Raw genomic sequence first — 17,354 nt, forward strand, 5'->3', positions numbered from 1 at the left:
ACATGTGTAAACATAGAAGAGGTACAATAAAAACATGGTATAAAAGATAAAAAATGGTACACTTGTGTAGAGTACATACCATGTATGGAGCTTGCAGGACTGTAAGTTGCTCTGGGTGAGTCAGTGAGTGAGTGTAAAGGCCTAGAACATTACATTATGGTAGATTTATAAATACTGTACACTTAGGCTGTACTAAATTTATAAATTTTTTTCAATAATTTGTCTTAGCTTACTGTAACTTTTTCACTTTATACATTTTTACAATTTTTAAAAACATTTTGACTGTTTTGTAATAACATTTAACTTAAAGCACAAACATCATACAGCTGTACAAAAATATTTTCTTTTTTTATATCCTTATTCTATAAGCTTTTTTTCCATTTAAAACTTTTATGTTTTACGTTTTAAACTTTTCTCTAAAACGAAAACACAAACACACACATTAGCCTAGGCTTGTACAGGGTCAAGATCATCCATATTACTCTCTTCCACTTCCACATCTTGTCCCTTTGGAAGGTTTTCAGGGACAGTAGTAACAAGCATGGAGCTGTCATTTCCTATGATAATAATGCCTTCTTTTAGAATACCCCCTGAAGACCTACCTGAGGCTGTTTTACAGTGAACTTTTTATTTTATAAGTGAAAGGAGTACAGTCTAATGATAAGAGTATAGTAAATATATAAACCAATAGTCTAGTCCTTTATTATCATTATCAAGTATTATTTACTGTACATAATTGTATGCGCTGTACTTTTTTTTTTTTTTTTTTTGAGACAGAGTTTTGCTTTTATCGCCCAGGCTGGAGTGCAGTGGTGCGATCTCAGCTCACTGCAACCTCCACCTCCTGGGTTCAAGTGATTCTTCTGCCTCAGCCTCCCAAGTAGCTGGGATTACAAGCATGTACCACCGTGCCTGGCTAAGTTTTTGTATTTTTAGTAGAGACAGGGTTTCACCATGTTGGCCAGGCTGGCCTCGAACTCCTGACCTCAAGTGATCTGCCCACCTTGGCCCCCCAAAGTGCTGGGATTACAGGTGTGAGCCACTGTGCCTGGCCTTATGTGCTATATGACTCACAGTAGGTTTGTTTACACCAGCATCACCACAAACATGTGAGTAATGTGTTGTGCTACGACGTTACAATGGCCACTACATCACCAGATGATAGGACCTATTTCTCAGCTCCATTGTAATCTTAAGGGACTACAGTTGTATATGTTGTCCATTGTTGACTGAAATATCATTATGTGGTTCATGACTGTGTTAGAAATTGTGTATAAAACAATACTTTAGTTCTATGAATGTATTGTCTTCTCTCTCCCTTTCTTTTTAATGTGTTGTTACAGAGAATTAATGAACATACGGAGATAGAATAATAGAACAAATTCTTGTTATCCATTACTTGGCCCCAACCATTATCAAACCATGGCTCATCCTGCTCCAATCACCCCCCACCTCTTATTGTTTTGTAACAAATCCCAAACATATAATTTCATCTATAAGTATTTCCCTGGGTTTCAGAAATATAAGGATTTTCCTTTTTAACATTAACATAATTAATACTATTATTACATCTAAAAAATTAACAATTCTTAATATCATCATTTATCCAGTCAGTGTTTGAACTTCCGATTGCACCATGCTCTTACATGCCACTGTGCCTTTGCTCATGCTGTTCCCTTTGCTCTTTATGCCACCACTGCCTTTCTTCTCTGCCTACCTGAGTTTTCTTTTCCTTTTCATGTTCATGTTTTCATGTTCATAAAGAAGCTTTATCCTTTAATCAAGTTATATGCTTCATCTGTGTTACCATACAATCTCTACAAACTTCCAACAGAATATGAATCCAAATGTATTTTTGAAGATACATGGATGGATGGATGGATAGATAGATCTATCAGTCTATTGATTGGTCTATCTAAAGGAAGCGTTTTCACATATTCAGAATCCACTCATAACTGATGCTTTTTGGATAAAATCCAGACTTCTTGGCTCATGTGACCTCTTATGATCTAGCCACTGCCTAGCCTAGAGTTTTCTCATGCTGTTTATTCCTTCAGCCCCATCTTGTCTTAGTCAAATTCGCCTTCCCTCAGCCTTGTATGTGCTCAACTCTTTTATGTCTCAGAGCTTTCGTATATCTTATTCTCTTTGTCTAAAACATTCTTTTCTTGATTCTCTACCTGGCAGACTTTGGGCTTCCCAATCCAAATAGCCCTGTTATAATTTCTCAGTGTATCCTTTACCTTTCTTCATAAATTGATCACAATTTGTAATTATATATTTATTCAGTGATCAGTTTGTCTGACTTTTCCATAGATAGAAGTTCCATGTGGTCAGGACTATGTCTGTTTTGTTTACCAGTTTTCCTAGTGCCTATCACAATGCTTGGCATATAGTAGAGGCAAAATAAACAAAAGGGCACTATTAATATTCTTTGTAGAACAAGTTTTAATTTTGAAATTGACTAAAACTTCCCAACTTCTAGGTCAGGAAGCATCTCAGAGTCAGTTAAGCAACTGGAAAGTTTTCTAAATATCATGCATCCTAACTATTAAGATAGGATGAATTCAAAAGTTTGTAAAAAGTACTGAATTCTTATATGCTTCCTATGAGAAGAGCTTAAATAGTTTTCATTATACATCAATATTTAAATTAATTTCTTTTCCAACATTTTAGATGTTCAGGATGATGAAGTGGCAGAAACTGTTTTCAGAGACAGGAAGAGAAAATTACCTTTGGAACTTACAGTGGAACTAACAGAAGAAACATTTAATGCAAAAGTGATGGCTTCTGACAGCATAGTACTCTTCTATGCTGGTTGTGAGTATGAGCCTTTAGAGGAGACTATTACATATTAGGACATTTAAAAACCCAGATTTAATTTTTGGCATTCCATGTATTGCATGTTGTAAAATGAAATTGCTTTCGTATGTCTCAAGTAGACTGTGTGCTTTGAAGCATTTACTTCTGATTCTGGGATTGTGCAATTGATTTATATCTGATTTACAAATTAAAGGTGAATGATTAAACTAGATGTTCATTAATTTTGAAAAATTGTGACTCACGCTAATGATTTTTAACATATTAACAGTTATAGATTTATAGTAAGTATATTGCTTTTATCTTCAAATCATAGTCATTTAGCTATATTCCTTAAAGTACAAGTGCAGAAAATCAGTTGCATTTGAAACTCTCTTAAGTGGTTGGACTATGTTGAGAAATGTATAGTAGAATATTTCTGATTAACAATTTTGGGAAACCTCATAAATCTGTATATTTGTTACATATCAGTGTGGATGCTTTGGAGATACACATGTAATATCTGTTGAATTTTTAATTTTCATATAGGGCAAGCAGTATCCATGGCATTTTTGCAATCGTATATTGATGTAGCAGTTAAATTGAAAGGTAGTGTACTGTGCTATGCATGCTTATTATTCTGATTCTAAGCTGTAGCTATTTGTAAAACTATGTCATTCAAAAAATTTAGAAAACCACATAAAATTTCAGGTTACTATGTTTGTGTCTCCAGGGTTAAGTTAATGAACCAGGAATTTCAAGAGTGCTTAGGAGCATTCACTTTGATTTGTCTTCATAGAATTGTCTTTAGTAGAAAGTAGAGAGCCTATGTATTAAGTACTTGTGGCTACACAGTTAATCTAACAACCTTTTTGGTTCAAGTCAGTCATTCAGCAAGCATTTATGAGTGCCTACTGTGTGCCAGTTACTCCAGTTAAATACTGGAGATAAAAATTTGGCAGATTCAAGACCCAGTCTCGTGGTCTAATGAGAGATCAAAAATCCCTGTGTCCTTGAAACTATATAGTTTACTCCTCATGGATGGAATGCTTTTTAATATCCAGGATCTTTTTATGTTAACTATCCTATGAAACCTGATTTAATAGTGGGCAAATAAAGATCCAAGGAATGGACTTTAACTGAAAATATCTCTGCTACCATCTCAGCAAAGACATAGGGAAAAATGAGGGAGGCCTGTTAGTAAGAGAGGTAATAATGGATTAGGTGTGCTTAATGTCAGTTCCTTATGGTTATGTAGTGTGCCTTATATCAGCTTACTGGGCTTGGCATATTGCCTTACATTGCAGAATATCTGATTTTTAATAATTGTTGGATAAATGAATAATAGAGTTTGATAAATTTTGTTTAATGGAAACTGTGTACTGATGTACAACTTATTTATACGTTGAAGCTTTTGAAAACTCAAGAAATTGATTCCAGACACTCAACCCTAAATGTACCATTTCTTTTTTTTAATTTTTTTTATTTCCATAGGTTATTGGGGAACAGGTGGTGTCTGGTTACATGAGTAAGTTCTTTGGTGGTGATTTGTGAGATATTGATGCACTCATCACCTGAGCAGTATATATTGTGCTGCACCCAATTTGTGGCCTTTTATTCCTTACCCTCTTCTCACCCTTTCCCCTTGAGTCCCCACAGTCCATTTTGTCTTTCTTATGCCTTTGCATCCTCATAGCTTAGCTCCCAAATATGAGTGAGAACATGTGATGGTTGGTTTTTCATTCCTGAGTTAGAATAATAGTCTCCAGTCTCATCCCGGTCACTGCAAATGCCATTAATTCATTCCTTTTTATGACTGGGTAGTATATATATATACCACAGTGTCTTTGTCCACTCGTTGATTGATGAGCATTTGGGTTGGTTCCATGTTTTTGCAATTGCAAATTGTGCTTCTATAAACATATGCAAGTGTCTTTTTCATATAGTGACTTATTTTCCTCTGGGTAACCAGTAGTGGGATTGCTGGATCAAGTTTCTTTTAGTTCTTTAAGAAATCTCCACACTGTTTTCCATAGTGGTTGTATTAGTTTACATTCCCACCAGCAGTGTAGAAGAGTTCCCTGTTCACCACATCCACACCAACATCTGTTATTTATGTTTTTGATTATGGCCATTCTTGCAGGAGTAAGGTGGTATCTCATTGTGTTTTTGAATTGCATTTCCCTGATCATTAGTGATGTTGAGCATTTTTTCATGTTTATTGGCCATTTGTATATCTTCTTTTGTAATTGTCTGTATTCATGCCCTTAGCCCACTTTTTGATGGGATTGTTTGTAGTGATTGTTATCCCTCTTCTGGATCTAGCCACCCAGCAAGTCTACCAGGCTCCAGGCTGGTACTTGGGGTTGTCTACACAGAGTCCGGTGATGGTCAACCATCTGTGGGTCTCTCAGCCGTGGATACTGGGACCTGTTCCAGTGGAGGTGGCAGAAGGGCAAAATGGACTCTGTGAGGGTCCTTAGCTTTGGTTGATTAATGCACTATTTTTGTGCTGGTTTACCTCCTGCTGGGAGGTGGCACTTTCAAGAGAGCATTGGCTTGAAAGTGCATTGGTGTCGGGAGCAACAGGCAGTAGGCAGGACCCTATAACTCCCAGGAGTATATGCCCTTTGTCTTCAGTTACCAGGGTGGGTAGGGAAGGACCATTAGATGGGGGCAGGGCTAGGTGTGTCTGAGCTCAGACTCTACTTGGGCAGGTCTTGCTGCATCTGCTGTGGGGGATGAGGGTGAGGGTCCCAGGTCAATGGAGTTATGTTTCTAGGAGGATTATGGCTGTCTTTGCTATGTCATGCAGGTTGTCAGGGAAGTGGAGGAAAGCCGGCAGTCACAGGCCTCACCCAGCTCCCACACAACCCAAAGGGCCAGTCTCACTTCCGCTGTGCCCCCACTCAACAGCACCAAGTCTGTTTCCAGGCAGTGGGTGAACAGGGCTGAGAACCTGCCCTAGGCTACCTGCCTCCCAGCTGCAAAAATAAGTAGGGCTTTCTTTCTTCCCCAACCTGTGGAGTCTGCACGCTGGATTCATGCCCTCCCCCGAGTTCTGGCCAGGAGACTCTTCGATTGGTTCAAATTGTTACAAATTTCAGGGGGAGGTTTCCTTTTCCCTGTGGCCTTTTCTGAGTGCCTCTGGTAGCCCTCCTCAAGGACCCTTTGTGAGGTGAGGCACAAATGGCTTGGTAGGGGACCCAGCTAGCCCACAGGGATTTTCCTGCTGCTTCCTTTACCCGTGTATTTTGCTTTCGCTCAGCTTTCTAAATTGACTCAGCTCCAGATAAGGTCAGAATCTTCTCCCATAATCTAGACCTTTAGGTTCCCCAGTGGGGGTGTGTGTTCAGGGGTGGACAATCTGCTTTTCCCACTTCCACAGTTTGAGCACTCACAGTATTTGGGGTGTCTCCCAGGTCCTGCAGGTGCAATCACTTCCTTCAGAGGGTCTGTGGGTTCTTTTGGCTTTCCTAATGTATTGCTGCAGTTTTGGAGCAAAAGTTCATGATGCGAGCCTCCACACGCTGTTCTGTCTGTCCCCATTCCTTGTATTTCCCAACCACATTTGATCGGCTTTCGATTATTACTGAGTGAAGGGATAATTAAGTCTGTAGACGCTATGATCTGTAATCTTTTTTTTTTTCTTGAGATGGAGTTTTGCTCTTGTCGCCCAAGCTGGAGTGCAATGGCATGATCTCAGCTCACTGCAACCTCCGCCTCCTGGGTTCAAGTGATTCTCCTGCCTCAGCCTCCCGAGTAGCTAGGATTACAGGTGTGCACCACCATGCTTGGCCAATTTTTGTATTTTTAGTAGAGACAGGGTCCAGGCTGGTCTCAAACTGCTGACCTCAGGTAATCCACCTGCCTCGGCCTCCCGAAGTGCTGGGAATATAGGCATGAGCCACTGTGCCCAGCCTCTAATCAATTTTTTAAAAAGCAGATCCTCTTACTTGCTTTCACATTTTCCTTTATGCAAGGCAAGTTGCAATCTATGGACAAATTTAAGTTTTCTTCTTTTAGATTCTCTAGCCTTATTGGCAAATAATTAGAAGAAAAGCAAAGGAGGAGAAAATATAAATCATAATGAAGTAGTGATTGGATAATGTTCCTCAAGAATATGATTAATTATCCCTCTCTCCACCCCATTTAATTAGACACCAGATGAAAATGGAAAAAGATTTCCTTGCATTCTTTTCTATTAATGACCAGATGAAGAGACTACCTGCCCCCTCAATGCAAGGGCTTAGAGTCGTATATGTTTGTAGAATAAAAAAGTAGATAAGCAACCCAGGACTTGTTTTCCTTTTCGTTCACTATGTTCTTTATGAATAACAATTTTTTTTGGTAATTGGATATCAGATAAATGGACTATTTTGGAAGTTCAGGGAACTTAATGTAGAAATGCATTGCATAGGTAATTACAATGTTTTGTGTCTATGTTGAAGCCTATACTATAACTTTATAAATTAGGAAAATATTATAATACCTTGGGCATTTAGTCCTATCATCTGTCTTTCTGACAGATCTGACTTTGTGGGAAAAAGCCATTTGTTATCTCTTAGTCCAAGACAATGAAGAATGTTTTTTACTCTGTCACAAGGTGGCAGCAAATGTCAAAATTTTATACTTAACATAATATCTGTATCTAAGATAATCTGTTTTTTTCTTTTAAATTAGGAACCTATTTGAAATTACTGCATTATAAAGTATATGGGATGTAATACTATAGGCACCTTAGAATATTAGACTATTCCAACTGAAACATGAGTAAATATTGGAACCATTTTACAGGAATGAAAATAAAACTTTTAAATTGATAACTTCAGTATAAGTAGTTATATAACTTTTAGTGATATATATCAGTATTACTTTTCTGGTTTTAAAGATAACATCAAAGTTTTCCATTTCAACTGTAGGGAAAAAGGAATCATCACAGTTTTAGCAGTAGTAGACATGCTGAGGATGCTTATTGAAAGGAAAGAACTGCAGCTGGAAGAGCACTATATTCCATACTTGGGTGGCAAAATATATAACATGGCACTTTGTATAAACAAGCATCACCAGATGTTTATTGATGAGATCAAAGCAGCTGCGTTGTCTGGGGTATATACCCTGGGGTTCGTTGTTGCGCACCAGGAAAATTTAGGACACGGACACACACAAGTTGTTTAGGAGCAGAGGTTTAATAGAGAGGAGAGAAAGAGAAACAGCTTCCTCTATAGAGGAAGGGGTCTCCAAGCAGAAAGGACTGGCTGGCAGCGAATGTGTCGAGTTTTATAGTCCAGTTTGAGAAGGTGGTGTCTGATTTACATAGGGCTGATAGATTGCTTCAATCAGGTATGATGTTTACATAGTGGTGGCATAGGGAAGTCTGGTCGCCCCACCTTAATCTTCCTATACAAATGGTCTTTCCACTTGTCTGGGGCCATCTTGTCTGCTCCTTACAGCACACATGGCTGGCAAAGAAGGGAAGACAGAGCGGCCATCTTGGAAACGTCTAGTCCTTAGTTCCTGCCGGTATGTGCACCCTTCCAGCTTGCAGGCTGCTCTTTGTTAGAAAAAGATTTGGGGCTGCTTTTCACTAAAAAGAAAAACCTTACCGAGGACTCCCATACCCTTGCTATCTGCCTAAGTGATTTCTTCTTAACTGCTGTATCAAAATGATTAAAATAAAGGATAAGAGAACTTTGATAGGAAGTCACTTAGCAGGTCTGATTTGGGAAGAAATAAGGATTTATATTTGTTTATATGCTCATACAAAATTCAACTATTAATATCCTTTAATGTAAGAATTTAAAATTTGTGAAGAAATATCAGTGTCCATTCTACACATTTTTACTGGGTACATACTGTGTAACAGACATTGTGCAAGGCAGTGGGATGTAGTGGTGAATAAGACAGACTAAGGCCGGGCACGGTGGCTCACGCCTGTAATCACAGCACTTTGGAAGGCTGAGGCAGGCAGATCACGAGGTCAGATCAGGACCATCCTAGGGCTAACATGGTGAAACCCCGTCTCTACTAAAGATACAAAAAATTAGCCGGGCATGATGTCACGTGCCTGTCGTCCCAGCTACTCGGGAGGCTGAGGCAGGAGAATCGCCTGAACCCGGGAGACGAAGGTTGCAGTGAGCCGAGATCACGCCACTGCACTCCAGCCTGGGCAACAGGAGCGAGACTCCATCTCAAATACACAAATGCAAAAAAAAAGACAGACTAAATTTTGCCTATATTATCAGATTGTTAACACTAAATCTAAAGTGATAAGTTATTACATCTATGAGAAGTAATCAAGAATCTTTGAAAATATACAAATTAATTTCAGTATTAAAAACATTGGTGTTAAAATATTAAAATATCACATTCACAATTTTAATCATATGATTAAGTAACATTTAGGCTGTATCCTAAATTGATACACAAAGATTCCTTCTTTGATCTAGTATGATACTAAATTTTATCTTTTATTAGAATTTATTCTTTTGAGTTGTATGGTGCTTATTTTATTTACTGTTTGATCTCTTTCCACACAGTGATTTATAATATTTTAGAGAACTTTGCACATTTTATTATAGAGCAAGTAGGAATTTCTGCTTGAGATTCTACTATGTGTTTTCTTAGGCTGAAAAGAAATTATAATGTTTAGACAGGATAGGTATCTGAAGTCCTGGATGAGTTTCACATATGTCATTTATTCACATGCATATTTAAGGTACTGCAGGTGCTGGAAAATCAATGATAAATAAACAGACATAGTCCCTGCTCTTAAGGAGTTGTCTTGGTACAGACAGACGTTAATCAGGTAATGAATAGTATATAATTACATAAGGAGATAAGGAAAAGAGCATGGTTCTATAATAGCATATATCAAGGGAACCTTATGTAGATCAGTGTGTCAGAGAAGGCTAGTCCTTGAAGTTGTACACGGTAAGAAAGATTTAACTCTGCAAAGGTTGGTGGGGGTAAGCTGGTACCAAAACAGATTTGAGTTTTGAAAAGATATCTCTAGCATTAGTATAGAGACACTGAATTCAAAGAGGTGAATTAGAAGCCTCTTGTAGTTACCCAGGAGAAATGACAACTTGAGTAGTGGCAGTAAAGAGAAGTGGACAGTAATTAGAGATATTAAAAATTTAGGTGGTAAAATTGAAAGAACATGCTGATTAATCAGTAGGCATGAAGGGCCTTGGGAATGGGGAGGTGTGAAAGATGATGCTTTGTTTTTTGAGTTGCACAAGAGCAGCAACATTTACCAACAAACACAGAAAAGAAACCATATATGGTTTTAGATTTGTTGAGTTTGAGGAGGTTTCTGTTCAAAGGAAAACAGAGAAGGTAGTAAGGATATATGGGTCTGGAAGTTCAAGGAGTTTGGGCCAAAGACATAAATTTAGGATTCGTTAGATTGGCTACGGTTATTGAGGTTGTGTAGGACAGGAGTGAAGAAAAACAAGAGAAGGCAGCTAAAGCTGAGCCTTGAGGGACCCCCAACTCTACTGGCTGAAGAGCCTGCAAAAGGGAACAAAAAGGAGAAGCTAGAAAGTAAGGGAAAAGGCCAAACAGGGGACGGTGTTGCAAAGATCAAGGGAAGAGAGTGTTTAAGCAGGAGTGTTTCATGCTGAGAGATTAAAAGTTAAAATACGAATGGGATAGAAAAATACTGAAAATCCTAAGCAAATGCATTTTCTACAATTAGTAATTACAAATGTGCATTTTCCTTTTATTTAGGCACATCTACTATGCTTCTTACTAGAATAAACTGTGCAGATTGGTCTGATGTATGTACTAAGCAAAATGTTACTGAATTTCCTATCGTAAAGATGTACAAGAAAGGCAAGAACCCAGTATCTTATGCTGGGATGTTAGGAACTGAAGATCTCCTAAAATTTATCCAGCTGTAAGTATTCAGCTTCATTATAAGATCTCTAAATGTTTAGATCTTTAGAAGTTCTAATTCTCAGACTTTGCTAACACTTAAAATAGGCTAAGGAGGATACTAGAATTGAGATCACAAAATGAATATTCATGAAAGTCTATGTACATTTCGACACTTGGGGAGATAGCAATTTTGTTTAATGAGTCTGATTTTCTTTAAGAATAATATTTAATTTTCTACATTTTGTAAGATATTATCCTATGTAACATATTGTTTGCTATGTTTGGTATGCTTTATTTTTTTACAAACTGAAAATATCTTAAAAAATTTGTAATATAGTTATATATTTATCCAGCAACAGGATTTCATATCCAGTGAATATAACATCGATCCAAGAAGCAGAAGAATATTTAAGTGGGGAATTATATAAAGACCTCATCTCCTATTCTAGCGTGTCAGTACTGGGACTATTTAGTCCAACCATGAAAACAGGTAAGCAGAGCTGAGCTTTTAAATTATACAGTAGAGTATATCATTGCTTGCTAGTTGTAGTTTTTAAGAATATCTTTTTAAATTATAGAGAATTTCAAAATTGTGGAGAAGTTTGAAGAAAAATAAAATATTGTAAGCTAATTATTCAGAGATAGTGTTAAATTTTGATGTAATTTCTTCCATCTTTTTTCTGTATACCTACAGATTGCATATTTATATATGTTTTAACATAATTGGGCTAAAACTGTGTATCTAGGTTAGAATCTTGTTTTTTGTTGTTGTTGTTTGTTTTGTTTTTTTGAGACAGAGTCTCGCTCTGTCACCAAGCTGGAGTGCAGTGGTGTGATCTCGGCTCACTGCAACCTCTGCCTCCTGGGTTCAAATGATTCTCCTGCCTCAGCCTCCCGAGTAGCTGGGACTACAGGCGCATGTCACCATGCCCAGCTAATTTTTGTGTGTTTAGTAGAGACGGGGTTTCACCATGTTGGCCAGGATGGTCTCCATCTCTTGACCTTATGATCCGCCTGCCTTGGCCTCCCAAAGTGCTGGGGTGAGCCACCGTGCCTAGCCAGAATCTTGTTTTTATTTAACATTACAATGATGTATTGATATTCTTCATGAACATTATGGCTGCATAATATATGGTGAATATATATATCAAAATATATTTAAATTTGTTTTTTTTTTTTTTTGAGATGAGATCTTGCTCTGTCACCTAGGCTGGAGTGCAATGGCATGATCTTGGCTCGCTGCAACCTCCGCTTCCTGGGCTCAAGCAATCCTCCCACCTCAATCTCCTGAGTAGCTGGGACCACAGACATGTGCCACCATGCCCGGCTAATTTTTTGTGTTTTTGTAGAGACAGGATTTCACCATGTTGCCCAGGCTGGTCTTGAACTTCTGAGCTCAAGTGATCCACCCACCTTGGCCTGCCGAAGTGTTGGGATTACAGATGTGAGCCACCACACCTGGCCTTATTTAACTATTTATGAACAATATTTGTACTGTTTCCTTTTTTTTCTTCTGTATGTGAAGAATATTTTTGAGTCTTTGTATGCATTTTAGACCATATAATGAGTTTAGATTCCCAATAGAATAACATATGTCTTCTGTAAATTATAGGTTATATACATTACTCATGGTTTTTTTGTTTTGTTTTGTTTTTTTTTTTTTTTTTTTTTTTTTTGAGACAGGGTCTTGCCCTATTGCCCAGGTTGGAGTACAGTGACACAATCACAGCTCACTGCACCCTCAACCTCCTGGGCTTAAGTGAGCCTCCCACCTCAGCCTCCTGAGTAGCTAGGATTATAGACATGTGCCACTATGCCCACTAATTTTTTAATTTTTCATAGAGACGAGGTCTCCCTATGTTGCCCAGGCTGGTCTCAAACTCCTGGCCTCAAGCAGTCTTCCTGCCCTGGCCTCCCAAAGTGCTGGTAGTATAGGCATGAGCCACTGTGCTTGCCCACTCACTTTTTAAAATGGAATTTTACTGTTTGTCTAATGAATTGGTGTGAGATCTTTGTATATTAAGGGTATTAAGCTTTTGTCATTTTGTTTCAGTTATTTTCTCTCAGTTTGTTATTTGCTCTTTAGCTTTAATGATAATTTTATGTATCACAGTTTAAAATTTTTAAAAAATTTTTTTAATCTATTGATTTTAAGATTTCTTCTATTGCTTTTAGCTATAAAAAACCCTATCATTTTTGTCACCTAATATTCACCTGTATTTTTTCTTGCTTTAATTTACAATATTTTCCTATTTTAATTTGTCTTGCTTTGTATATTTTTTCTTTTAAAAAAATTTTGATAACATACACATAACGTAAAATTTACCATCTTACCTGTTTTTAAGTGTATGTTTTACAAGTATTAAGTATATTCACATTGTTGTACAACTAATCTCCAGAACATTTTCATCTTGCAAAACTGAAACTCTATACCCATTAAACAACAGCTTTTCATTTCATCCTCCTCCCAGGCCCTGGTAACCACCACTCTACTTTCTGTTTATATGAGTCTGGCTACTCTATGTATCTCATACGGGTGGAATCATACAGTATTTGTCTTTTTCTGACTGGCTTATTTCACTTAGCATAATGTCTTCAGGGTTCATCTATATTGTAGTATTGTGTCAGAATTTCCTTCCAATTTTAGGCCGAATAGTATTCCATTGTATGTATATATCTTATTTTGTTTATCTGTTTATCCATTAATGAATTTTTGGGTTACTTCTACCTCTTGGCTGTTGTGAATAATGCTGTTGTGAACATGGGTATGGAAATATCTCTCTGGGACTCTGCTTTCAATTATTTTGAGTACATACTGAGAAGTGGAATTGCTGGGTCATACGATAATTCTGTTTTTAATTTTTGAGGAACCGCAGTACTATTTTCCACCCTGGCTGCATCATTTTACATTCCTACCAATGGTGTACAAGGGTTCCAATGACTTTAACATCCTTGCCAATACTCGTTATTTTATTTTATTTTTTATGATAGCCATCTTAATGGGCGTGAGATGATATCTTGTTGTGGCTTTGATTTGCATTTCCCAAACGATTAGTGATGTTGAGCATCTTTTCATTATGCTTCTTGGTCATTTGTATATATTCTTTGGAGAAATGTCTGTAACTCCTTTGCCTATTTTTTAATTGGGTTATTTATATTTTTGTTGCAGAAATTCTTTATTCTGAATATTATCCTTTATCAAAGATTTGATTTGTAAATATTTTCTCTCATTTCATAGGTTGTTTTTTTACTCTGTTGATTGTGATTTTTTTTCCCTTTTTTAAAAGTTTTTAACCCTTTAGATATTTTAGTGCATAGGATGAGTGTAAGTGCCAACTTAATTTTTTTTCTAATAGTTAACATTTATCCTTTTTTTCTCCTCTATATATAGTGATTTCACCAGCACCATATTAAGTCCTTATCTATATGTGTGTGTGTAATATATATGTGTGTTTAAGTGTTTTCTATTTTATTCACTTTACCTATTGATACTTAATCTATTAGTTTTATAATACATGTTGAATATAGAGTCAAGTCTCTGATTTGTCTTTTTAAATATTTTCTTGGTTTTTTTCCTGTTGACCCTTCTAGGTGAACATTAGTAATTTATATTTATTCTCTTAACTGATTTGGATATCTGCTGCTTGTTTTATGCTTCATTGCTGTTTCTTTAGTTTTTCTTGATTTTTTATTATTATTTTTTTCAGATAGAGTCTTGCTCTGTCACCCAGGCTGGAGTGCAGTGGTGCGATCTCGGCTCACTGCAAGCTCCGCCTCCCGGGTTCACGCCATTCTCCTGCCTCAGCCTCCCGAGTAGCTGGGACTACAGGCGCCTGCCACTACGCCCGGCCAATTTTTTTGTATTTTTAGTAGAGGCGGGGTTTCACCGCATTAGCCAGGATGGTCTCCATCTCCTGACCTCCTGATCCGCCCATCTCGGCCTCCTAAAGTGCTGGGATTACAGGCGTGAGCCACCGCGCCTGGCCGTTTTTCTTTATTTTTTAAAATATGGTTTCTGCTTCTTTTGCTTGTATTTTCCCCAGGACTAGAGAAAATGTTCCCCCAAAACATATTTGAACCTATAAAGTTAAAGATCGTTTCAATGATTTGGACTCCCTCTTGTGGAAGATGCTTTTAATTTCTTTTTTTTTTTTTTTTGAGACAGTCTTCTTCTGTCATCCAGGTTGGAGTGCAGTTGTGTGATCTCCGCTCACTGCAGCCTCTGCCTCCCAGGTTCATGCAATTCTCCTGCCTCAGTCTCCCAAGTTGCGGGGACTACAGGCATGTGCCACCATGCCTGGCTAATTTTTGTATTTTTACTAAATTATGGGGTTCTATGGTTTTTTTTTCTTTGTATGCCATGGTTTCATGTTATGGATTCATATTACCTTTATTGCTGAGCTTTTATTTATTTATTTAATTATTTATTGCATCATACGTAATAAAATGTTGGAAATTTTTGAAAGAAAATCCTTCATTCACTTTTCCATTTTATTATGAACTTTTTCAAGCATACAGCAAAGTTGAAAGAATTGTAGAGTGAACACTCATATACTCACCACCTAGATTCTACCATTAACATTTAATATTTGCTTTAGTACATACCTGTATATTTATTAATTCGTCTTATTTTTGATGCAATTCAGTGTTTTTGCATTCAACTTTGATATAACAATTATTTTTACTTTGATAGTTTTACATGGCAGCATAAACTACAGTATTTTAAAAATATCACACCTTCTCTTTACTTAGACCTTTATTCTTTATTTATCTCTTGCTTCACAGGAATGTGTCTTTCAATAAGTTTTTAAGGAAGGGTACACATAGGGTGTTTTTTCTGACCGATAGTATTTCTGGGAATGTTATTTGTTGCTTTTGCATCTAGGTGGCCTCTTGAGTTGGTAACAAAACCCTCAATGTTTTCTTTCTTTTTTTTTTTTATTTTTTTTTGAGATGGAGTCTCGCTCTGTCGCCCAGGCTGGAGTGCAGTGGCGCGATCTCGGTTCACTGCAAGCTCCGCCTCCCGAGTTCACGCCATTCTCCTGTCTCAGTCTCCCGAGTAGCTGGGACTACAGGTGCCTGCCACCAAGCCCGGCTGACTTTTTGTATTTTTAGTAGAGACGGGGTTTCACCATGTTAGCCAGGATGGTCTTGATCTCCTTACCTTGTGATCCACCCGCCTTGGCCTCCCAAAGTGCTGGGATTGCAGGCATGAGCCACTGCGCCTGGCCAATGTTCACTTCATTATACTAACTCTTACCATTTATCTAGGAAACTTCCCTCCTCCTTGTTTTTCTTTTCTTGAGATGGATTTCAAATTCTGAATGAAAGATTTTAAGAATATTTGTCTAAGAAGAGGACCCCACTGATCTAGCATTATATTTGCACATAGTAGATACTATTAACTACATATTAAATTTTGCTTTCTACAAATTTACATCTAGCAATTTTTTTCTACTTTGTTTTCAGAATTGTAAAAAGTAAAAACCAAAGGAACTTAAAAAAATAAATAATAAGAATATTAATGTGTGCCCTGTGGCTTATCATCTTTGAAGGCAAAATCCTAGAGAGCATACCTTTATATTTTTTTTTTTTTTTTGAGACAGAGTCTTGCTCTGTCACCCAGGCTGGGGTGCAGTGGCATGATGTTGGCCCACTGCAACCTCCATCTCCCAGGTTCATGCAGTTTTCATGCCTCAGCCTCCCAAGTACTGAGATCACAGGCATGTGCCATGCAGCAGCATGCCCAGCTAATTTTTTGTCTTTTTAGTAGAGACAGGGTTTCCCTATGTTGGCCAGGCTGGTCTCAAACTCCTGGCCTGTAGTGATCTGCCCACCTCAGCCTCCCAAAATGCTGAGATGATAGGCGTGAGCCACCGCACCTGGCTTTATAGACAGCATAACCTTCTAATGAAAAACATTTTTTTATGAAAAATTGGGAAGTAAGTCTGTGTTTTAGTCCTCCACCTTACTTCCCTTTTGAATGTTTTTGCTCCCACGATTGACATTGTCCTCTCTGTACCTCAGGTGCCTGCTGCCCTAACCTTCTCATTTATTATTCACACTAGGCCTCCTTCCAAGAAGAATTTAAGTCTTCAGATCATAAAAAGCACAAATAGGATAAAATCATCGAAAACAATGTAAAAACTCAGCAATAAAACAGTAGGGGGAACACTGTCGTTTGTCATAAAACTTAGCCCTAAGCAATCTGGTAGCAACTAGAAACAAAAAGATGAAATTTTTGCCATCTATCATCATATGTAATAAATCGCAACACACAAGTTAGGATGCTGATTAATCCACAGAGAAAACTCTTTCCTAATTCAAATATTGAAAAGAATTTTTCATATTGTTTTTTACATTGGGAATCAACATAAGAAATGGTGTACTTGATCATATTTTTACACAAATGATGATAAAATGTACATATAGTCATCTCGCAATACAAGTCAAAACTGTAATGTTAAATTATTTAAAGGTAGTTCTGGTGTGCCAAAATGATGTAGTCTGGGTATGATACCTCCTTATTTGACTGGATTGATTGTTCCCAACATTATCAGTTAGATATTTGTTCCTTTTTATTTCTTTTAGTTTGTTTTTGTTTTTTTTTTTTGCAAACACTGATATGTTAGTAGCTGGACTATCAACATCTATTGAAGAGAGAATAAATA

General features: G+C 37.3%; 1 protein-coding gene across 3 annotated transcripts in view; it reads left to right on the forward strand.

Annotated features, from left to right (window-relative positions):
- Window positions 1–17,354, forward strand: part of TXNDC16 (thioredoxin domain containing 16) — a 120,479-nt gene that overhangs the window by 65,760 nt on the left and 37,365 nt on the right. For 2 of the 3 annotated variants that reach the window (XM_055289348.2, XM_063645585.1), the window contains exons 13-16: window positions 2,677–2,820; window positions 3,349–3,408; window positions 10,534–10,702; window positions 11,037–11,173. In XM_055289348.2, the coding sequence (XP_055145323.1) occupies window positions 2,677–2,820; window positions 3,349–3,408; window positions 10,534–10,702; window positions 11,037–11,173 (510 nt within the window). The remainder of the gene's footprint in view (window positions 1–2,676; window positions 2,821–3,348; window positions 3,409–10,533; window positions 10,703–11,036; window positions 11,174–17,354) is intronic. The other variant, XM_063645584.1, reaches the window with a different exon arrangement.

This window comes from Symphalangus syndactylus, chromosome 8 (assembly GCF_028878055.3).
Source record: "Symphalangus syndactylus isolate Jambi chromosome 8, NHGRI_mSymSyn1-v2.1_pri, whole genome shotgun sequence".
NCBI classification, from domain to species: Eukaryota; Metazoa; Chordata; class Mammalia; order Primates; family Hylobatidae; genus Symphalangus; species Symphalangus syndactylus.